The 24652-nt window shown below is 49.0% G+C and overlaps 1 protein-coding gene across 1 annotated transcript; it reads left to right on the top strand.

Moving 5' to 3' along the window:
- Positions 1-1859: 1859 nt before the first annotated feature.
- On the top strand, positions 1860-24223 carry LOC133353216 (neuronal acetylcholine receptor subunit alpha-2-like). The gene is given in 7 exon segments (XM_061569290.1): positions 1860-2564; positions 7560-7711; positions 16073-16117; positions 17269-17378; positions 18162-19522; positions 19525-19593; positions 20867-24223. Coding segments are annotated over 7 exon segments (1995 nt in total). The 5' UTR covers positions 1860-2503; the 3' UTR covers positions 21064-24223.
- Positions 24224-24652: the final 429 nt, after the last annotated feature.

The raw sequence follows: 24652 nt of genomic DNA on the forward strand, positions 1-24652 counted from the left end.
AGCGAGTTTGCACGGTAAATGAGTGATCCATCAACCCTCGCTGCTGACTCTACAGTGCTGGATTCCAGGCGTGTTGTAGTCAACACCGCCTGGCTATGCGGTATTGAAGTGGCAATATATACCGTGGCTTCCTCTGCAATGTTACAGCAGCTTGGGTTGGACACCTGTGAATGAGAAAGTCTTCATAGCTCATCGGATTTATCAGCTTCAATAAAAAAACTTAAAAAAACTCAACACTAGAAATTAATATTCTTGGTTCTTTCGGTAAAGTCACGTAGAAGGGAAATAATAAAATAATACAAATTAAACATTATAAAAATATTATCTTATGTTTAATTTTATTATGTTTTATTTTTATTATTTTCGTATTTCCCTTCTATACGACTTTACCGAAAGAACCAAGAATATGAATCCCTGCAGTCACGAAAGCTTTAAATCGACTAGAAATTAAGGCTGCCTTGACAAGGAAAAAGTATATTACATGTGACGTTTCAGGCAATGGCCCTTCATAGTACATAGAGAGGCCACAGGTAAATATCGCCACTAGGGAGACAAAGGCGGCAGGGCGTAGTGCTGGCCACCCACCCCTTCATGTGCCGAGCAGTCTGTTACAAGGAGACATGGGTGATCCCAGCCCTTGTCTGAGAGTGAACGGAGCGGTTGGAGGAGTGGTACGAGCACTCCGCTACGAATCCGCCGACCCGAATTCAATTCACGCGGCCACCATATCAGAGGCACACATTTGATCCGAGATAGACTCGACAAACGGTGGCACTGGAGAGACAAAGGCGGCCGGGCGTGGTTTTTTGCCACATCAACAACGTTGACTCAGTCCTCTACTGCCCTCTGAGCCACGGGGCCACCTGATTCCATTTTTGCGTTCCTCTTTGAAGAAAACGCAAACCATGAAATGCGGGAGAGTGCGGCGTGATGATATTGTTGCTAAAAACCGCGCATTGTTGATATCAAACATCATCTCACGTTCAAACAAATTTCAAATACGGCGTCAAATGTCATGCCACGGGATTGCTGTTGTCGTTTCATATTGTCCCGGTGCTGCGGATATGAACTCCACGGGGCTGTAATCGCAGCCAGTAAAGCATTACATCCATACGTGGTACACACGTGGTCTATGTGTGTACGCTGTCACGATTGCGTGAATTTAGGTATGCATGCAAACAGCACATCCTTGTACGTACACGTGTGTACGTGGGTGTATGCATGTATGCATGTTGGAGGGAACGGTAGTGGAGCTGTTCGCGCTGCGCTACGAACTCGGCCATCCGAGTTCGATTACCGCTCACGACCAACACCCAGTGACGATTATCTGAAACGGTCCTGGGCCTCCTCTAGATCGACCCAGCCTCAAATGAGTACCTGGTGCGATGTGTAAACATCGCCACGAGGGAGACAAAGGCGACTGGGCGTGGTGCTGGCCATCCATCCCCTCGTGTGCCGTGCCGGCCTCAATAGGTGCTCGCTAACAGCACTTGCCCCAACAGTCTGTTACAGGCTATACTGGGGATATTTGTCTTTGTTTGTTTGTTTACATGCATGCATGTATGCGTACATGTATTGAACCATGCAGATATGTTCACAGTATGCGCGTAAATATCTGTGTTACTGTACATGTATGCATATATGTACATGCGTGCGTGCGTGCTTGGGTCTGTCTCCGTGTGTACACTCCACACGTGCGCTCTGCGCTGTGCGTGTGCGAACTTCAGAGCGGCGAAGCATGCACGCAGCTCCACTCAGCCCCTCCTCCCCCTCCACACACCCCACTCGCCCCCACCTCGACCCCCCCATAAGCAGACACGTGCACCCATCCACACACACTCACACTCCTCATTCTCGAAGAGACGGTGCTGCCGATATTGCGCAATTTACGCAGAGCGAGTGTGGCTGTGGTAGTGTAATCCAAATGCTGCTGTTGCTGCTGCTAAATCTAATCATCATCATCACCACCACCACCAACCAGCAGCATCATCATTGCCGTAATTATCATCAGCGACTTTATCATTAGGACGCTGGTTAATCAGCCATCGTCATCATCACCACCACCACCACCGCAAACGGCACCGTGATCACAACCATCGGTTTTGTATTCGCGCGAGCGGCACTGTTAACGAGCTCGAATTTGTTCAATGCCATTCGAGTCAACGCGATTGCAAGAGATTCTCAAGACGGGGTCAAGTCAGCCCGCGCTGCTCTTTGCCGGGAGATCACGGGCGCGGAGAGCATCAAGGGACAAGGCTGCGAGCGATAAGGGCAAAGCGGAAGCCTTGACTACCCATCTTCGCTGGCACCAGCCCTCTCCTCTCCTCCTCTCAGCGGTCCCCCCGTGTCCTCTCCACGTCGTGGTGGCCGGGAGAACTTCGGAACTTCTGATCGACGCGGCCTCTTGATCCGCCCGCTTTGCAACCAGCGTCGGAGTGTGGGTTTCGGCCGGGTCCGGGGAGTGCAACTCATGAAATTCTAAAAGTGTGGCGGGGTTGTCGGAATGAGGAGCGAGGGAGGCATGCTGGGCATGCTGCTGTGTGGGACCGCCTTGCTTGCGACGTGTAAGTTGCAAACGCGAACACACGACACGTGCGTGTTGCTCAACCTCACATTCATTTACTGAGCAAAACGGGCAATGCGTACCAAATACGTTAAATGCACTTCTGTGCATAGAATCATACACTTACATGAATCCGTCTGTTCATTCAAATGAGCGTCCATTCATCCATTCACACCCGCGTACACATATATAGACGAATTTACACCATGCAATATTACGGACCTTTGGGGAAAGTGCCTCAACAGTATACAGATAAGCGAGTACATGTTAAGGCTGGAACGCATACAACACACACGCGTTATATCATAAGCACACATATACGAGGCATGTGTACTTTAGATGATAGATTGCTCCACAGAGCCCTGTGTACATGGATCATGCACTTTCATACCATGCATGCACATATACTAATGAGTGTCCATTCATTAAAATACGTAGTACACGCGCATCCGCATACACACATGCAGACGAATATCCACCGTGTAGTATTGTAGACTGATGGGTCACGTGCTAATCAGCGAGCACCTATTAAGGCAGCAACTGCGCACGAGGGGGTGGATGGCCAACACAACGGCCGGACCGCATAGGCTTCCCGCATCAGGCGCATAATGTTTCTTTAAGGCTGAGTCAACCTAGCAGAGCATGCGCATTTCGATACAGTGCAACACACATTCGTTTGTATTTGCGTTGTTTAAATCTGGGGGAACTCCGGTTTTCACCGGTTACCGATTTTCCGCACACATAGAAATGTCTAGCACAATAATGGGCACAATGTAGTATGTTAACCTTTTTTATTGAAAATGTAGAAACGAAGGGAGATGCCACAGTGGTTGTGATGGTTCGATCTCAGCAGTGGCGAGATGTTAACTACTTCGCCTGGTATACAGGCGGTCATGGGTTCGATCCCGATCCTGACTCCTGCCGTATATTTGGAGTTTGCGCGCTCTTCCCGTGCTCGTGTGGATTTTTCTCCCAGTTCTCCGGGTTTTACCTCCACGTATAGAAACACGCGTGCAGAGTATTTGGCTGCTATACATTTACCACGTGATAGGCCACTTCGTTGAGCTATCATTTGTGACCAGATCGCTCATGGAAAAGAGCTGCATAGCTCCCTGGGCCTTACCTGGCAAATTAAGAAGCTTTTTTGACTAGTTTATAGATTACACTATGGGAACCTCATTTGCCAGTAAAAATATGATAATTGTTTTTTTACCCTTCTATCTGCCAACAAAACTGACACCTTTTTACAAGGAGTCATGTTTGCATAGACCGCAATACCTGCAGTCATAATACAAACAAAAGAACATAACTCTGAAAATGTGCACTGTCCTTGAAGTTGATTGGTCCACACATGGGTTGGACCAGATGACGCCATCTGGTCCAATGTGAGACTAGGCTCGAAGGAAAGCTCTCTCGGGTGTGGACCAATCAACTTCAAGGAGAGTGCACATTATCAGAGTTATGTTCTTTTGTTTGTATTATGACTCCAGGTATTGCGGTCTATGCAAACATGACTCCTTGTAAAAAGGTGTCAGTTTTGTTGCCAGATAGAAGGGTAAAAAACCAATTATCATAGTTTATAGATATTTACAGATAGGGTCAGAATACGACGGTGGGATACACATTGAGATGGGCTAAGAGAAACGAGTGATATATGTAACTTCGGTGATAGAGATATAAGAGAAGACGCGTTGAGATGGGAAAGGTGGAAGAGAGATGGAAGGACAGAGAAATATATCCATTCGTGTGAGACGACGAAAGATCCGTTGAGTCGCGATTGAGATAGGTACAATTCTCACGAGATGCACTCAAATGAGGTGGGGTGACAGGCGTATTCACATATATGACCTTGCTATAACAGCTCTCTCGCTGGTGCAGGAGTTCCACTGCTGGATGATTGTTTCCGCCTGAGGACGACCGCTTGTGTTGCGATCGAAACGTCGTGATATATTAATTTTAGTTTTGTTTAATTTTTCTACCTACGTGACTTTACCGAAAGAACCAAATAGTATGTATTCATAAGGTTAGAAAACAACGATTAAACACAACGTTGCTAAATTATTTCACCTGGAACAAAACATCCCTTGAGATTTCACGTCTTAAGTTTGCCAGGGTGTCCAGGGGTGATGATTGACACACGGCAGACACGTCATGCCACGCGTAAACAGACGTAAAGAATAACGACGGTAGACAGGAATTATGCGTTCAGATGGGACAAGTAATCTGTAGAAAAGACAGCGGAGCGATGTATTAAGATGAGATCATCGGAGGTACAAGTGATAATGTGTGTTCAGGATACGTACTCGACGCTATAAACAATTTTATATTTTACCAGGTGAGGCCCACTGAGCTACATAGCTATTTTTCAGAAGCGACCTGGCCACAAATGATAGCTCAACGAAGGTGGTTTATCACGTGGGAATTCATAGCAAACCAACACTCTAAACGCGTGTTGGTTCTAAATGTAGGGAGAAAAACCAGAGGACCCGGAGAATAACCCACGCGACCTCGGGGAGAGAGACATGCAAGCCTACCAATATATACAGGCGTCAGGGTCGAACCCACGACCTCCTGCATACCAGACGAGGTAGTCAACATCTCACCACCGTGGCACCCTATAAGACATGAGAGAAGTATTTAAAGACGAAGGCGGGAGAAATGTGTAAACATATGAGGCTTAGATGAGAAGCAGGAGATACGCGATAAGCAGAGATGGACGACTGAGATGTGTTCAATGAGAAGAGAGGAGGGATAACGTGAGACCAGAGAGAGGGGGGGGGGGACGTTTAGAAGAGGTGAGGGACACAAGAGAGAGAGAGACACGGGTGATGCCCCCAGTCACGTCACCAGATGTCTGCCGCTACTACCGCGATGCGGATGAAAGCCCCATCAGCCCCGTGCCTCGCGTGACCACAGGACCCGTTGCGTAACTTAATTGCATCACGCAGCCGTGTGAGATAATTGACGTTAATAGACTGGGTGAAATCCAATCCTGTTATTAGTGTTGCGAGAAGAAAAGAAAAAACATGTTATGCTTATTTAGGCTTTGCATTTTAGCCGATTTTTGGTGGCCCGTCAGAATTTTATTTGTTTGTGAGTCTACAGAGCCTTGAGTAATTTGGGGGCATAAGCTTTTGCTTGCATCTCGCGCCACCACGAGATACAAGCAACTGCTTTTTTGGTGTTTTAGTTTGTTGTCCTTCCCCCCGCACCTCCGATTAGTACGGTTGGGTACGTACGGTGGTGCGAAAGAAGTTCAACACACACACACACACTCCACTGACTCGTGGTGCCTTTAGTCGGGTTGTCACCTGTCCTGTGTTTCCCAGGATCGTCCTCTTATGGATGTCCTGGGAAATATGCATGTCTTCCACGGGACTTTTAAAGTGCTTTTCTGTGTGAGTTGTGTAATAATACACCACTCAAGACAATGCATTTACATGTAGGTCTCTCCCACTTCTAGACTCATGGTGTTGTGAGATATGCTCTTTCTTTCTTATTTCCAAGCTATGCCTCGTTATTTTTTACCAGACTTGACAGAGCTGGGCGCCGCATGCCACATCATCACGGCAAAGGCAAAACAGAAGACTTAATCGAGGGTCATTGATGAGAATGTCTTCTTTTCAAATCTCTCCACGTAAAAAAAGTTTTTCTTTTAGACATGCCAGCAGCCGAACACAGCCTTCTGTGAGTGCGTAATTTCAGCAGCATTGTTTCAACGCGAGATGAGACTGCATTTATTGTGATGGGTGCACCGATGCTGCTGAAATTTCGCACTCCCAGAATGGTAGCTAATGGAATGTGTAACAAAAACACTTCTAGTAGTAGGTTTTTACCCTTTCAACTGGTACAAAAACTGACACCTTTATACAAGGCATCATGTTTGCAATAACCACAACACAAGCAGTCAAAATGCAAACAAAAAGAAACAACTCTGATGATGATAATCATATGCACTGTCCTTGAAGTTGATTGGTCCACACCCGAGACAGCTTTTCTTAGAGCCTAGTCTCCATTGCTGTTGGACCAGATGACGCCAAAAGGCGTACAACTCAAAAACAGCGCACCATCAGAGTATTGAGAGCTCGGGTAAGCATTTACACTATGAGACCTCCTTTACCAGTGGCAAAATATGGTACAGTAATAGGTTTTTACCCTTTCAACTGGTACAAAAACTGACAACTTTATACAAGGCATCATGTTTTTTTTATGTGGATGGACAAATATGGGAAGGAGACTTCGCACGTGTGGGGTTATGTGTTGGAATAATAATTTATATTCATGAGGCGCAATCCATCTATGCATCTCAGTGAGCCATGCACGAAGTTAGGAAATATGAATGCTACAAAGTGGTGGTGTAGTGGTTAGCATACTGTGCTACGGACCCGACAAAACCAAGTTCGATTGCCGCTCACAGTCAACATCCCTGTAACAGTCCTGCCGTCTTCCCCAGGGTTGACTCAGCCTCAAATAAATACCAGTTTTTTTGGCCGAGGAGACAGCCAGAGCGTGATTGTTGCCCACACCGTCCCTTCGTGCGCTGTGCCGCTGTTCATCGGCGCTTGCTCAACGGCACTTGCCCCAACGGTCTGTGAATGCCACATGGCGGTGTATTTTTAAATCCTTTATATTAAGTTCACTTGCTTGCTTGCGCGCTTACGACCGTGCAAATCTTTCGGTCGTTTTTTAACCCACTTCCCCTGATCCAATCGAGCTGACATTTTGCACACAGACTCGTTGTGCGTGACAATTTATTTTCGTGAAAATTTTCTCCCAAGATTTTCAACATTTTAGGAACAAAACAATTATTATATTTAATTACCAATTGCTTAATGGTGGCAGGCAATCATCTGACCCATAGGTGGCAGCCATCTCAAGCCAGAGGACGAGAGGACTCTAGCCGCCCGTTTCAAAGATCAATGTGGGCTGGCACGCCTATAAAGATTTATAGTAAAAAAACTTTGTTTTTACGGGTTAATTTTTTATCTTTGTGCAGCGTGTGGAATGAGTCGTCAGCGTTCCCTGGCCGAGGACCGTCTGTTTCGGGTGCTGTTCACGGGCTACAGCCGCTGGTCGCGACCCGTGCCCAACATCACCGACATCGTGAGCATCACCTTTGGCCTGTCCATCGCTCAGCTCATCGATGTGGTGAGTACATTTGTAATGACAATAGAGCCTGCATGCGGTGCAAGGGGACTAGTGGCCACGGGAGGTAATGACAGTGGAGTCAGCCTGCGGTGTGAGTGGACTGGTGGCCACGGGAGGTAATGACAGCGGTATCAGTTGTGAGTGTGAAGGGACTGGTGGTTAGGGAAATGTTCGAGAAGGCAGCGTGGTCAGGTGACAGTAGAGTCTGCCGGTAGAGAGTCAGCGAGAATGATCGAGAAGGGGGGCGTGGCCTCGAGTTTATATATAAAAGGGAGATGTGCGGGAGACTCGGGGCTGTTGCAGCGAGGGTCTGCGCCGGATGTCAAGTGCACGTGTCTTCATTAAAGTTCCATCTCAAGAGACGTGTGTCAAGCCGTCATTACACATTGACAACGACAACGGGAACAACAGCAGCGGCCGCCATTCGCCACTAAGTGGCGGTGACATTGTCACGGCGGCTCTGTCCCAACGCCAGGTGCACTCCGAGGCTATCAAAGTCTCACCGGCAGGAGGTCACGGGACAGATCCCGGTGCGTTGGGTTGACTGACAGAGATGACTGGTAGATGCACCACACCTGTGCCCCCTACTGTGCCAACTTGCTGCATTTTAGCCGCCCAGCGCTTGTTGCGAGCATCACACTCGCACACGTACGCACGCTTATTTTTATAGATTGGTGGGACAAGCGGTCATGTTTGCGAGCACCTATTCATTTTGTGACACAGTTGCACGAGGGGGATGGTGTGGCCACAACAAGCCGGCCACCTTAGTTTCCCCAGTGCTGATGTTTACACACCACACCAGGTACTCATTTAGGGCTGAGTCAACCTAGGGGAAGTCTTTTTAGATTTTACTGCAGTAACTTTGACCTTGGGCTATGTGTACCGTGGTTATTGTCTGCAGTCCCCCCCCCCCCCTGTATTTTAAAGCGCAACGGTAGGAGTGCATCTTATAATCTGACACAGAAGCGTGTGTGTGTGTCCAAAACCAGGGTACCGTGTACAGATAAAGCATGCAAAATTCAACATGCAACTATTGTTGTAGGATCTAAAATGGCTTAAGTCAAAAGATCAAGTATCCATGCGCATCCTCACAGATAGCAATGCTGGGAGCGTTTCAGTGGTTGCTAGGGATTGAGTCATCGTTTCTGCTTCACAAGCCAATCAACTGCAAGTGTGCAGCCAATCACCTGCAAGGGGGGGTGGGGAAGGGGTGGAGTGGGGCTGATTGCATGGAGCCAATTACCTATAAGGATGATTGCAGCCAATCACCCACAAGGGTGACTTTTATCTCGGCGCCAAGTGTCACGGAGTCTCTTCTTCTCATACCGAGGGGAAGAGCAAAGTCACTTGCGGAGTTGGCACCACGCTCGTTTTGTCATGCGGGTTGTCCACCTCGGTGGAGCGCCCGAAAGCGGCACCAGCAGCAGCCGCAACAGCAGTGCGGAGCCACTAGAGTTGAGCGCCGTGCGTCGGTGTCGCGCCGTGGCCGAAGCCTCGTGAGCGGTGGTGTCGAGTCGAAGCAACGACAGTTTATCGTTGTGTCAGCAATGTCACCAAGCGTGCTAGGGATAGTAGGTTTTTACCCTTTTAACTGGTACAAAACTGACACCTTTATTCAAGGCATCATGTTTGTAATGACCACGACACAAGTAGTCAAAAAAGCAAACAAAAAGAAGCAACTCTGATAATGATAATGATATGCACTGTCCTTGAAGTTGATTGGTCCACACCCGAGACGGCTTTCTTTAGAGCCTAGTCCCCATTGGTGTTGGACCAGATGACACCAGAAGGCGTACAACTCAAACACAGTGCAATATCAGAGTATTGAGAGCTCGGGGTAAGCATTTAGGGATGTCAATGCTCGTGTCGGCCGGACCTGCCCCACCACCCCCGCCACGTTGGCCCACGTGTAGAAGTTCTGCAGCCTTCATGCTTGTAGCTGTCCATTGCCTTAAAACAATATATATTTAGAGTAATGTGAGTGTGATTTTTTGCGAGAATTTATTTGCGCGAGTGCGTGATGGTGCATGATGCTGACGACGTATGTAAGTATGTATGGTGCGAAAACGTTCAACATACAATACATGAGTGTATTGCATGTTGTTTGTGCGTGTCTATCGTGAGCCATGCCAACCTGCACAGGTTCTTGCTAACAGTCTATTAAAAGGCAATGGTGGGGGGGAAGGTCTTTGTCTATTTATGACAGCATGTGTCTGTATGGGGAGAGTATGTACGATTGAACAATCGTGTATTTTGTGTGTTTGGGAATGTGTGTGTTTGGTTCAAGCGTGTTGCTTATGTGTGTGGGTCTTTGAATGTGTATTTGTGTTCGTGTGTGTCTGTGTTACTGATGCATTTGTTGAGTTGATTTGACAGAATAGTTGTGTTCATGCCAGGTAACCTTCATCAAAAGCTTTGCAATGCATATGTCGCGAGCAGGGAGCGGCGGTGACTTGAGATTGATTCTTGACCACGGCTAACATCAGTGGCAAGACCTTCCCACCCCACTCCCTATCATCAACCCGCACTGACCAGCGTGCATAGGTTATCGTGTGATCGGACAACCCCATGGCATGGGAATACCTATCATCCAGCAGTGGATTGAGAAATCCACCGTCAAATATCTACCACGTTAATTTCAACGCCACGCGTTCGGCAAGGGCACGTGTTTGCTTGGGCCCACGGGGTGTGCGTGCGTGTGTGTCTATGACGGCTGAATTGGTGATGTATTGCGGGCGCATTTTAGACACTCTTTAAGATGTATGCTTGCCCGCTATCAGTGATAAAGTGTGAAATCCTTCAGAATCAGAGCGCCGGGGAACGTCTTGTCGATAACACGCTCTCATAGATGCTGAGGCTCACAGTGAAGTATACATGAGGTCAGTAAGCCTTGGACTTGCAGGATTTATGGCGCCTCCCATTGTAGCGACGTCGTTTGACATCAATCCATTGCGAAACAGGATGACAATGCTCAAACCCGACAAACCATGCGCGGAGTTCTGACTTCATATTCGCATCGACTTGTTTTCATTCACAGCTCACGTCTCCCCGCTCCCGTCACCGCAGCGTACACGGCCAACAGGGGCATCGATATCCCACCTAGTGATTGTGTCAATGTGTACAGGGCCCGTAGATTGATTGATGAGGACGAGATCATTGATAAGCTGATATTTGAATTGATCCCATGTTCCCCTATTGCAAAAGAGACACGTAATGAACCGTTTACCGTTTTTTGCCGGGTTTCCAATTAATCTATTTTGTGAAAGTGTTCAGCCTTCTTGTCAATCCACTGCTGGATGAAGGCCTCCCCGTGCTGCATCGAGTCGTAGAAACGACAACGAAGAAATGTTTTGTTGTGTGATACTGTAGAGGCGCACAAGTACACACAGCAAAAGCTCGCTACACATTCATCAACAGCACTATCCTAGGGGAGGATATATATTAAAGGCAATGTTTTTGGGCAATCTCTGTTATAAGGGGACATTATTTTTTTTTCCCGAGGGCAAATATTCCTGGTACAGAACGAACCCAGTAAACGGTTCCAACCACACACCAACGTTGGCACAACGTTCGCATTTTTACTGGCATTGTGGTGAGCGTTCAGTTTTTATCTTACATCAGTCATACGGTTCGACCACAGTTCACCAATTACTTGTTCAAGTGTCATTAATCTGGATAAAAATGTGAGAGAATTTCCTCGGACAGAATAAAATAATAAAGCTTATATACTCTTTGGTTCTTTCGGTAAAGTCACGTAGGTATAAAATAAAATAAATCACGACGTTTCGGGCGCAACACAATCGTCCTTCATCAGGTGGGAAAGCTACGTGACTTTACAGAAATAATCAAAGAGTATGGATTCCTGCAGTCATGAAAGCTTCAAATCAAGATTAAAGCATATATACATAATTTATATCTGGTTGAATACATCTATCCGTGACGATGTAAGTCTTCAGTCGATTTGCAAAGTGAGTCCTAAGTCGAGGTAAATCACCGCAGCTGACAGATTCCAACTAGTCAGTTGTAATCAGGACTGCTGTCAAGCACACAGCGGCAATAGTTGCCGTTCAAAGGAAACAATTCAGTTTCAGAAAACATTACACGGGTCAACTTTTTGAGTTACAATTTAACACGTAGGCTTTCGCGACCAATATTATTCACAATATAGGTTTTTTGGGGTCAAATCACGTTATTTATAAATGTGTCTTAACCCTCCACCACCCGACACAGCCAAACAGTAAAAAATGTGTCACGTTTTCAAAGGACCAATAAATAGACTTCTTTAGCCCACCGGTGTGCTGAAGAGAGAATCAACAGCATTTTAAAATTTGAGTAGCACGACGTTTCGCTGATAATTACAATCAGCTTCATCGGGCAAGAATGGTGAAGCTCTCCTGTTGCTTCCAGTCTGACCCAAAAACCTATATTATGAATTATTGAGTTACAGTTTTTTTTTTAAATATGTAATGAGATGGTGACATCTACTGGTTGGAAAAGGGAAGTGAGGGTACAGGCACCACTATAAACATCATCCAATCCGAAAGGGAGAGGTATCTGGGCCACAGGTGGAGGGCGGGGCTAGCCGAGATACTCCGGGAACCGGCTAGAAGGTTCCACGAGAGGGCGTGACCGGAGGTGGAGCCTAGCAGCGCCTGCGGCTATATAAGCGGAGGTGGAGGAGGACTCGTGGTCGGTGTGGGGAGCCTTGGGTCCGGACTTCGTCGCTGCTCGCCGTCATCTCTCTCCGTCGATCGGCCACCCACGTGGCGGATTTCCTGCGGAGTTCCACTACCATTACCGGCATGTCGTCAGCCAGCGGCGAGGCCGGGAGTGGACGGGCGTGTGCGTAGTCTGTAACAACGTTAATATCCAAAGCGTGTACTCGGAAGAGCGAGAAGATAACGTTGGCCTGTGCTGTGCACGATTGTGAAATAAAGAAGAGTACCCTCTACACGACGTGTCGCGGAAGTCGCTCATTGCAAATAGATAAACACAAAGGCGCATCCCTGCAATTGCTTGTTCAAAGCTGCCGCTACCAAATGGGTCTCCACCAGCGGGAACTCTGGAGAGCCCATCGAATAGGTCATTTGGTCTACTCTTCCATGCTGGCCACACGTCAAAGCGCAGTGGGGGAGTACCCACACTTTGCCCCATGACACACATCCTGCCGGTCTTACCGGTCGACCGTAACAGGAACAATTCTTCACCGTTACGGCGAATCGCCCGACGAAGCTGGTTGCAATCACCAGCGAAACGTCGTACTCGAATTGTAAATATTATGGAGTTGCTCTCCAATACACCGGTGTGCTTACGTGACAAACATTACAAATTGGCTGTGTCGGGTGGTGGCCGGTTTAGCGACGCATTTATATTTACGTGATATAACTAAAACACCTTTATTGTGGATATTGGTCGCGAAAACTTAGGTGTTAACTGAATATCGCAAACCTATTGACTTTACTGAGTGGACATAGATTTCAGGGATTCAAGAAACATGTGCCATTCTTTCAGCTGCCACACCCGTGAGATCGAATTGGAAACCCCGTGATGAGTCCAGCAACATTCATCTATTAATTATCTGCGCAAATTATCCTGCTTTGTCTTAAAAGCATCCCAGTTTGTCGGGGAAACCCTCAGTCGAAAGCCGTTCCAGTGAGCAAAGCTATCAATACTACCTCTTTTCTCTCCGCCTGATGAAGACCGCTTGTGTTGCGACCGAAACGTCGTGGGTTATTTGCTCTTATTATTTTCTAAATGATTATATATTTGTACTTTTTTATTTTCTATGTACGTGAATTTACCGAAAGAACCAAGATTACAATACGATCACGCAAAAGTCGCCACCTAGTGCCGACTCCAGTCTCGGAGCAAAGTCTCGGCGCAAAGTCCGTATTTGTTGTGCCAGAGTTGCTGCTCAGATCACACAAGGTCCGGTCAAAAGCGAATCGTTCTTCCCACAACAGTGACAGCCGATGGACGAATGGCCCGAAAGATGGAGAACACGTCCACTGAGGGGAGATGGTGCGATGGAATCAATTCGTGCGCATCGGATGAATCGGGCGAGGTGGCAGCAACATCTTTTGGGAGGCTTTCATCCAGCAGTGGATTAAACATGGCTGATGATGATAATTACGATGTTTTTATATTGCTTCTTTACGTCTCTGATAGTGTAGCTATGAGTGTCTGGGGCGGTGACGCAGAGGTTTGCAGTTCGATTCCGCCAGGCCACCCTGGTTATCAATGCGGCTGTTTGAAAAGCAACGATTTGGAGCCGTCTGCTTCACAGTGGGCGTTAAGGATCCCCTGAAGTCATTGGAAACGGATCACGCAATTGGGATTTCACAGCAGCAGCAGCACCCATTGCCCCTTCTACTGGCAACTAAATGACTCAGGCCAGGCGCTGAGTCATTTAGTGCTGCACAGCAACAGCTGCCTCTGGGGGTGCCCTTTTTAAATGAGCGTGTGCCTCGTCACACTTTCCCTCTGCACGTCACCCCGTGCCTCCGCAACAAGTTGGGCACAACGCGCATTGCACGCGCTGCTGCTGTTGCTGCTGTTGCTGCTGTTGTTGTGGTTGTTGTTGCGCGCGCTTGCAACACGGCCAGCGTGTGAGCAGGTTTCAACCATCCCATGAAATAAAAAAAGTTAAATTAAAACTCTTTACTTTTTTGTTTGTTTTACTACTTACCTTTCTTATGCTATTCGTTGCGCACGGTTTTCACCCCCCCCCACCGGTACCGTTCCCGCTCCGTTGTAGTGCGCACTGATGTTCACTTTATTCAGGGCGATCTTGGCACGTAACATAAAGATGGAGTAATTGATTGAGGTCGACGGTGATGATGATGAACTAAGTAAAACTCAGCTTTGTATTTGACCAGTTAGGGCACACTGAGCAACTTAGGGGCCGTCCATAAATGGCGTCACTCATCTGAGGGGGGGGGGGGGGGGTCAGACATTTGTGACGATGTGTGACGGGGGGGGGGGGGTGAGAAATGTGACGTCACATCAAAATGCGCAACTTTAAATAAATATAGACATTTTGATGTGACGTCACATTTCTCACCCCCCTCCCAACCACCCCTCGTCACACATCGTCACAAATGTCTGATCTCCCCCCCCTCGGTGCGTGACGTCATTTATGGACGGCCCCTTACCTGTGGTTTCGGTGCTGCCATACAACTGTTAAAGGGCTGCTCCGTCACGTTATTCTCATGGGATCTTGAAATATTGAGTTTTTGTTTTATACCAAATTCGAAAATATAGATATATATCTTCTTGTTATTTTTGGTTGCCTTAGAATAACGTGGTGCATTTGTAATAAAAGGACTCAGACACTTCTTGCTGACTCCGTGTCCTTTATTTGGGGTTCGCGTTCTCCTTCCCACACGGCACTCCTCCTGAGACTCTCTCCCTGGCAGCCCCACATCTGCCTTCGCTCCCGTAGCCTTCCACGCTCCTGCAGCTCCGCTGCAGGCTCTTGGTACAGCCCTCTGGCTGCTCCCCCAGCAGCTCCATCGCTGCTCCCTGTTCCTCCGTGCGTGGCGATCTCGCCACCTCCCCATGTCAGCCCTTCGTGGCCTCTATGGCTATCTCGCCATTTCCTACCTCAGCCCTTCGTGGCCTCTGTGGCTATCTCGCCACTTCCTACCTCAGCCCTTCGTGGCCTCTGTGGCTATCTCGCCACTTCCTACCTCAGCCCTTCGTGGCCTCTGTGGCTATCTCGCCACTTCCTACCTCAGCCCTTCGTGGCCTCTGTGGCTATCTCGCCATCTCCAACCTCAATCCTCCACTCTCTCTTCCACCCCGCTGGCTGGCGCCGTCATGAGCCCCTCAGCCACCAGGCTGAGGCACGGCGACCACCCAACGTGTTCACCACCCTTCACTCCCCCGACTGCCCCAGATAGCTTCCTGTCTCCCCGCTATAACTTCTCCCCCACGTCACCCTGACTCCTCCCTCTCGGATCGTCATATCCGCCCCGCCCATTTACGCCCGCATTACAATTTCAACGTTTTGGCTGCCTCTTGCGTTACGCAGAGTTCCGTACACACCTGTGTGACTGTATTTAACACAACTCAATCCACACGTCAACAACGATGCCTTAAGGTACGAAAAAAAAGAGATGTCATCGTCGACGTTTTAGGCAATGACCCTATGGCCATTCTTCACTCTGGCGAGCGAGGATCATTGTGCTGACATGTCACTGATTATATTATTTTTTTATTTTAATGCATTTGTGTTGATGAGCGTGTGGTGTTTCGTTGTTAATTGTGCTTGTACACCACTGCCAATGCAGCAGCAGCAGCTGCATTACCAAATACTCCGCATTCAAAGGCATTTTGTCCTGTTGTTGTTTTTTTCAGGATGAAAAGAATCAGATGATGACCACAAACGTGTGGTTAAAACAGGTATGGCATTCATCTCGCACACAGGTGGTTGACAAAACATAATGAGATCTCTCTGTTGTGATGAGTATTTGCACAGAGGTCATCATGGTCCCATAAATCGTGAATTTCAATAAATTCCATGAAGTCTTGGTAATGTTTGTCTGCAGACGCACACTATTGTTAGGCTCTGTCCATTAGTTTCCTTCGAGAATGTCACGCATCGTGAGTAATGGGAACTGTGACACCTGATTCCGTGACCTTTCCGTTCATGATATAAAAAAAAACACCGTGATTCTTGCCAAAAAAAAGAATGTCACGCCAAAATCGTTGCCTTGATAGCGATGAATACTGACTATTGTTCTGACATCTTCTTGGTTTTTTCGGTAAAGTCGTGTAGAAGGGAAATAATACAATAATAAAAATAAAACATTATAAAATAATTCTCACGACGTTTCGGCCACAACGCAAGCCGAAACGTCGTGAGAATTATTTTATTATGTTTTATTTGTATTATTTTATTATTTCCCTTCTACGTGACTTTACCGAAAGAACCAAGAAGATGAATCCCTGCAGTCACGAAATCTTTAAATCGAAATGTATTGTTCTGACACTTGCATTTTAACGTTACATTCACACAGGATGGCTTTTTTTCCGTAATATAATGTCTGGAGTTGACTATTAACTGTGCACTCTGCAACAACAGCGGTTGACGTATGGCGAGAGACTGGCTCCCGTCAGGAGGAATGTGGAATTTCCACCACTGGCTCAAGGCTGCCGTCAGCGATGAGCACAATCCCATTTCTCGTTTGAGCTGCAGAGATTTGTAATTTTCCCATTGGCAAATTATCACGAGTATAACTACGCTGGCAAATTGAGATAAGCAAAGGAGCAGCCCTGCAATTGCTCGCTCAAGCCACTGCTGGCGGTAGGGCCTCCACTAGAGGAAGCTCTAGAGGAAGCCCCATCTCGACTGGTATTTGAGCTACTCTTTGACACTGGTCAGACATCTTGGGAGAGGTGGGGGTACCCGTTTGCGACCCTGGTGCGGCCGGGTACTGGTAAGGAATCAAAACCCGTTTGCGACCTCTGCGGTGATGGTAGGTCGTGGACCGGCCTCTTGAAGAATGATCCCGTGGGCACAAACTTCATGAGCCGCGGCCTTGTCCCTGCAGGAATGGGATGACTACAAGCTCCAGTGGAACCCCGCCGATTACGAAAACGTCACGTCCATCCGCGTGCCCTCCGAGCTCATATGGGTCCCCGACATCGTCCTCTACAACAAGTACGTGCCGGGACGTGCCCACGTGCGTGCACGTGGTGGGTTGGGGTGGTGAGCGGAGGCGCAGCAGTTAGCGCGCTCGCGCTACGAAACCGGCGGGTCCCGAGTTCGATTCCCGCTCACGGTTCAATACCAGTGAGGATTATCTGGACCAGGTCCTGGGCCTCCTGTTGGTCGACTCAGCATTAAATGAGTACCCGGTGCGGCGTGTGAACATCGGCACTCGGGAGACATAGGTGGTCGGGCGTGGTGCTGGCCACCCCCCCGCCCCTTCGTTTGCCGTGCCGACCTTCAAAGGTACTCGCAAAACAGCACTTGCCCCAACAGTCTGTTAAGGCTCTAGGGGATATCTTTGTCTTTGTGTGTCGTGGTGACAGGACCGGATTCAGCTTAATGCGAGCCTGGGGCTGTTAGGGGTTTGGGAGCCTCCTCTTTGAATGTTAAATTGCTCCCTCCCCTTGAATGTTTTACCACCACCCATACCTAAAGTTCGATGCATATTTACACAAACAAAAAAACATTCTACACATTGGTCAATAACACTGTAGGCCATAAACGGGAAAAAATATTTTAATAGGTAACGTTTCGGGCAACGACCCTTCCTTATAGCACCACGATGAGGGCCCCTAAGTGACGTCACGCGACGGCGTAGCGTGATCCCTCGCCAGCCCCTCCGTGCGCGGTGTTCGCCCTTCACAGGCGCCGCTCGCTAACAGCACTTGCCCCAGCAGTCTGCCGCGGCTACACGGGCGAACCTTTGTCTTTGTGTGCACGCGCGCCGGCCAGCGCGGACGGCGACTTCGCCGTGACCCACATGACCAAGGCGCACCTCTTTCACACGGGCCGCGTGCGCTGGAAGCCGCCCGCCATCTACAAGAGCTCCTGCAGCATCGACGTCACCTTCTTCCCGTTCGACCAGCAGAACTGCACCATGAAGTTCGGCTCGTGGACCTACGACAAGGCCAAGATCGACCTCGTGAGCATGGCCAGGGACGTGGACCTCAAGGACTACTGGGAGAGCGGCGAGTGGGCCATCGTGCACGCCGTGGGCACGTACAACACCAAGAAGTACGACTGCTGCCCGCAGATCTACCCCGACATCACCTACTCGTTCATCATCCGCCGCCTGCCGCTCTTCTACACCATCAACCTCATCATCCCGTGCCTGCTCATCTCGTGCCTCACCGTGCTCGTCTTCTACCTGCCCTCGGACTGCGGCGAGAAGATCACCCTGTGCATCTCCGTGCTGCTGTCGCTCACCGTCTTCCTGCTGCTCATCACCGAGATCATCCCGTCGACGTCGCTCGTCATCCCGCTCATCGGCGAGTACCTCCTCTTCACCATGATCTTCGTGACGCTCTCCATCGTCATCACGGTGTTCGTGCTCAACGTGCACCACCGCTCGCCGGCGACGCACGGCATGCCGCGCTGGGTGCGTCGCGTCTTCCTCGACCGCGTGCCGCGTTGGCTCGTCATGCGCCGCCCTCCCCTTCAGCAGCGGCGCGCCGAGCTCCTCCTGGCCCGCACCGCGCGCCCGCCGTGCGCACTCGGCGGGCAGCGCAACCACCACAAGGCGCGTCACCATCACCAGCACTACCAAGAGCAACAGCAGCATCACCTCCAGCATCAACCGCACCACCACTTCCTCCTGCCGGAGCAGCTGAGCGTCTTCCACGACGAGCGTCCGCCGCCCCGCGGGAACGATGCGGGCTGCCCCCCGCCGCTCCCCCGCTGCTGCGCGTGCCCGGGCGTCGAGGCCACTGCCGTGACCACGTGGGGCACGAGCCACGGCGACGGCGAGTGGCTGCACGAGCGCGAGCGGCAGCGCCACGTGGCGCAGGAGCTCGAGGCGCGTCTGGAGCACGGCGGTGGCTGCTGGGCCGTGCCGGTGGGCGCGGGGCCCGGGGCGACGCCGTGCGAGCTGGGCACGCGCGATGCCGGCAAGCCAGAGCCACCGTGGCCGGGCGGGTGCGCGTGCCGCTGCGCGTGCGGGGAACAGCAGCAGCATACGCAGCAGGATGAGAAGGAGGAGGTGGAGGAGGTGGAAGAGGAGGAGGTGGAGGAGCAGGAGGAGGAAGAGGCCGCGGCTTCTTCACAGCCGCCGCCGTTAGCGCGGCCACTGCGGCCACCGCGACCTCCCCGGCCGAGCTTGGTGCTGGCGGTGCAGGGGGTGCAGTACATCGCCAACCACCTGCGCGCCGAGGACGCGCACCTCTCGGTTAGTTGCGGTGGGGAAGGTGGGGGGGGGGTCAGCCGGGCAGCGGTCACGCGCATGGCCGGGCGAGCGAGCGAAGCGTTTCCTTGAGTGAGCCCCAGAATGTGAATGGATTTTGTCTTCATCAGCAATCATCATCGTGATCCGTGGGGCAGAGAGCCCGCGCGTGTCCGCTGCACTTGTCGTCATTGGCGTCCACTTTCATTGTCTTGGAGCGCCAATTCTGATCAAGTCGTAGGCCCCATCTTCCCGGCAGCGGCCTCTTACGTCGCAAAAATACGTTCTCTGTTTGTGACTTAAAACCTTCGCGACTGCGGGAATTCATTTGCTTTGGATCTTTCGGTAAAGTCACGTGGATAGAAAAAAAATAAAAGTAAAAAAACTACGACGTTTCGATCACAACACAAGCGATCGTCATCAGGAGGGGAAAAGGGGGGGGGGGACATACAATAATCGCTTGTGTTGTGATCGAAACGTCGTAGTTTTATTTTATTTACTTTTATTATTTTTTCTATCTGCGTGACGTTACCGAAAGATCCACATAATATATCCATTCTCTGTGAGGTCTTCCGTCTCTTTCCGGTTCCTTCCATTTTTCCGAACAACAACAACACGTTAAATGTGCCCGTTGTTGATTATCCTTCTTCAAACGTTGTCCAATTAGTGGCAGTTTCCTTCTCATCACTGCCTGCACCAGGTCTCCTTCTATGCGCAAACCTTTTCCTTGCTCCGACGTTGCTTTCATCTGCAGCGGGATGCAATTAGCTACGGGAAATATTCTCGGCATGTTCACAGCACTCGGTGTGAAGCGCTATGAACCCCGTGGTGACCTGAAGTTCGATCCCCAGCCTTGGCTACAATCAGTGGCGAGTGATTCTGAACCAGCACTGGACTCCAGTCTCATACCATGAATACGTCTGCCCATTGTCAATCAACCAATGCATGAATGATGACTCCCCGAGCTGTCAGTCACGTGTTTTTTTTTAACCATACTTCACCACGCTGGTCAGTGCGGGTTGGTGAAAATGGGGGGGGGGGGGGGGGTGTAAGCGTTGATGGTGGTGGTGCTCATGCGCTGCGAGTGAAATTCACCCGAGTTAAATTCCTGCCAATTGGTCTCCGAAACCACGATGGGCCTTCCCCTCGGTCTTGCGTGAAAGGGGAGCCCCAGGAATAGTTCTGATATGCACGTACGGTATGTTGAACTTCTTCTGCACCGCACGTAACCAACAGTGCTAATTGGAGGTGCGCTGGTGGGGGGTGTCTCCTCGTCCAGGTGAAGGAAGACTGGAAGTACGTGGCCATGGTGATCGACCGCATCTTCCTCTGGGTCTTCGTCGTCGTGTGTCTGCTGGGCACGGTGGGGCTCTTTCTTCCACCGTGGCTCGCCGGCATGATATAACCTCCTCCCGTCTCAGCTCTCTCCTCGTCGTCCTCCGCCTCCGCCTCTACCTCGTCGCGTTTGGACGATGATAGGTTGAGCAATGGAGAGGCGCGCGCCGGAGTCTCTTTACCGGAAGACCCAAAGAATGTGAAGAAAAGGCCCCAATCTGTGGGTGTGTGTGTTGGTGGGTGAACACCCCTCCCAAAGAGGAACTGGGGACTCCGAAGATCGTAGCTTAACACCGTGGCCACCAACATCAATCAATCGACCGATCGTTCACGGTCATCTTCAAGCAGGTGGGAGACGCATGAATTCGTTGTGAAATGCAGAATTTGGACAATTGAAGTAACGGGGAGTTTTACGTACGGCGGAATGTTTTCGTGTAACTCCGCGGTTTAAAGATTCCCTTGTAATTGTTAAAAGTCTGTAGGGGATTTTTGTGTGCAAGGTTAGTCCACGGACTATTTGAGTGAGCTATTTACCTGTAATTGACTTTTTTCATATACAGCAGGATGCAATTAGCTACGGGAAATATATTTACAGCACTTGGTGTGCACCGCTATGCACCAGCCATGGACTCAACTCTCATCCCTTTCACCAACCCACACTGTGCAGCGATCAGACGTGTGCTTCAACGACCCCCCCCCCCATGACTGAAGCGGTTTGGGGAGGCCTTCATCCAGCAGTGGAGTGACAAAGGGCAGTCAATTATACGTCGTTATGACTTTTCGCATCGTTACCACGCTGTTATATTGCAGCAAATGGTCAAGTGAGGATCTTTGTACTCACTCACGCTTTCAAGAATGTAAAGGGAGCAGCAGCCACGGAATGGAACGCATCCGAGAGTGTGTCACGTCCACAGCGGAGATGGAGCAATTAAATCAGACTGTTTAGCTGTGGAAGGGAAGGCATTCTCGATGGTACAATTTTCTGGCCTCATGGCATAGAAGCGTTTAATTCCCCACCTTGGCTGGCACATCTCTTAAAGTGTGGCCTCACAATTAGGGCACTTTTGCATTCGAGTTCGGGTCGTGGTGGATTTCCCTCCGCCTGATCGGCACGCTTGGCTACGTACGGTGCGAAAGAAGTCCAACATGCTTCTGACTGTGTTCGCCGATAGCTCAGCATGAGACGTCGCGGCGCCGTCTGTGAGTGACACTTTGGCGTGTTTTAAACACAGAGATGCACTAACGACAGTGAATGTCGGGGCCTGCTCTGCGGTTAACGTGTGCTTGCAACCAGCGCTCAATTTCTCACTCGATATGTATACACACAAATATATTCTGGAACGCTGCTCGGATGGCGTGAAGTGGAGCTGATCGGGGCAAGGCGCTAACCACCAGAGTACAAGCTACAGCATGAAGTCATTCCTTTTGAACTGCTTTTTTAGTGTTTAGTCTGTTGTCGTTCCCTCCGCACCTCTGATTAGCGCAGTTGGCTGACGTACGGTGCGAAAGAAGTTCAACCGTACGTACAGAGTCATCCATAGTAATCCCCGACAATGCTACGCTATTGCACCCTATATTCCGATTATCTGGTTGTGGGACCCCCTGTTGTTTGACAAGACGGATGTCGCGTGCCAAATATTATTTAGCGAACAGCGTGTTCTGGACTGTTATTAAGCACCGGTTGTAACCGTGAACAACACGTGATACACCAGCAGAGCCAAACAATATATCTCTTTGTATGCCGTTCTATTAATACGGCTACTTCTTGATTTTGTGATTACAAATGTTTTGGGTTTTCAACAGCGATATACTTTTGTCCACGTTTTCTTGGGTCTAACGCCCTCCCCCCATGATGTTTTCACTCTATCATTGGCAAACGTGGCTTCGACAATCCATGTCCTTGGCACGGTGGCGAAAACGATCACCCAGCGGGCCAACCACCACGCATTGTAATATAACATCATCCAATTAATGTTACGCTAATGCGAATACCCCATTAAGCTCATGCGAAATGGCGATGATCTGATCAATGTGAAGATTTAATAACGGCATTAGCCATTTAGAAAGTCACCCTAATTTCATTCACAATGAAAAACTCCCTACTTAGAATTTACGCCCTGTTAAACACAGTTTAATAGCACGCTTTTTGCTAAATAACAACTTCTGTCCCGCATTACCAATAACGTTCAACCAATTCTTGGCTTGTTGGCAGTCTAACCTAAGCAGGGTGCACGCAAGGTAATCCCCTACAACAGAACATCAGTTGCAGGTTACTCGTTGGCGTGCAACTGTGCGGACGTCTGCAACCGATTGCGGGCCGTGGTGCAACCGCATTGCTCAAAGTGGACCGCGGACTCAAATTTTCGTGCATCGATCTGCTCGTCGATTCGCAGCGACGTATTTCGACACCGCGTTTGACGCGTTTTTGCCAACCTGCGATTGATTGCCCGCAATCCCACCCCGTACCGCGAGAACTTGGCAGGACCCTCCTGAAAAAGAGAGTCATGAGCCTCGGCGAGGGTTTGCTGGGTGAAATAAGTCTAATATTAATAATAAAGTTTAACATGTAGGCTTTCGAGACCAATATCATCCATAATGCAGTTTTGTTTTGGGTTAGATCGCGTAAATATATAAATGTTTTGTTATTAAACCCGCCACCATCCGACACAACCAATTAGTGAGGTTTGTCATGTAAAACAGAACATGCCAATTCGTTACTCGTACAGCGCACCGGTGTGTTGGAGAGCAAAGCAACAACATTTAGAATGTGAGTACGACGTTGGTTGTGGTGAGTTTAACGACGCATTTCGATTTAAAGCTTTCGTGACTGCAGGGATTCATCTTCTTGGTTCTTTCGGTAAAGTCACGTAGAAGGGAAGTAATAAAATAATAAAATTAAAACATCATAAAATAATTCTCACGACGTTTCGGCCACAACGCAAGCAGCCGTCCTCAGGTGAAGACCAGGTCTGTCGGGGAGACAGCGTCTGAATGAGTTTGTATTATTGTATTACTTCCCTTCTACGTGACTTTACCGAAAGAACCAAGAACATTTAACGACACATTTATATATTTACGCAATCTAATAAAAACCTGTATTACGAATAATAATACCGGCACTTCTCAGAACGCCAAGCACATGTGTGCCACCGCTTCCCAGAACGGTTCCTACTTCTGCTGCACCGCGATGTTTCCGAAGAGGAGAAGCGGTTAGTTTCACAGCGGGACTTCCAATTTTCCACTTTGACTGCTGGAGGTCGGAGTGCTGAGCCACTATCATCGCGGAGATCCCGGGATTGGAATAATCACAACAATACATCTCTTCTTGGTTCTTTCGGTAAAGTCACGTAGAAGGGAAGTAATAAAATAATACAAATAAAACATAATAAAATATTATATTATTTTATTATATTATTTTATTATATTATTTTATTATGTTTTATTTTTATTATTTTATTACTTCCCTTCTACGTGACTTTACCGAAAGAACCAAGAAGATGAATCCCTGCAGTCACGAAAGCTTTAAATCGAAATAATACATCTCCTTGTCGTGCAACTACTCGCTCCTGTGTGGACAAAGCAGTTTCAGGCGACGATTTGAGTTGTGAGATTTCGAGAGAGATTTTTTTTGCTTCGGGGGAAATTACTCGGTTCAGGGATGGGCCCGTCTTCATTAGATGCAGAGTTGCTTCTTTGGGCAATACACTTTTAAACGGCGCAATCGCCGAGG

The sequence above is a fragment of the Lethenteron reissneri genome, chromosome 43 (genome assembly GCF_015708825.2).
Source record: "Lethenteron reissneri isolate LAM-NWPU_2019-01 chromosome 43, ASM1570882v1, whole genome shotgun sequence".
Lineage (NCBI taxonomy): Eukaryota > Metazoa > Chordata > Hyperoartia > Petromyzontiformes > Petromyzontidae > Lethenteron > Lethenteron reissneri.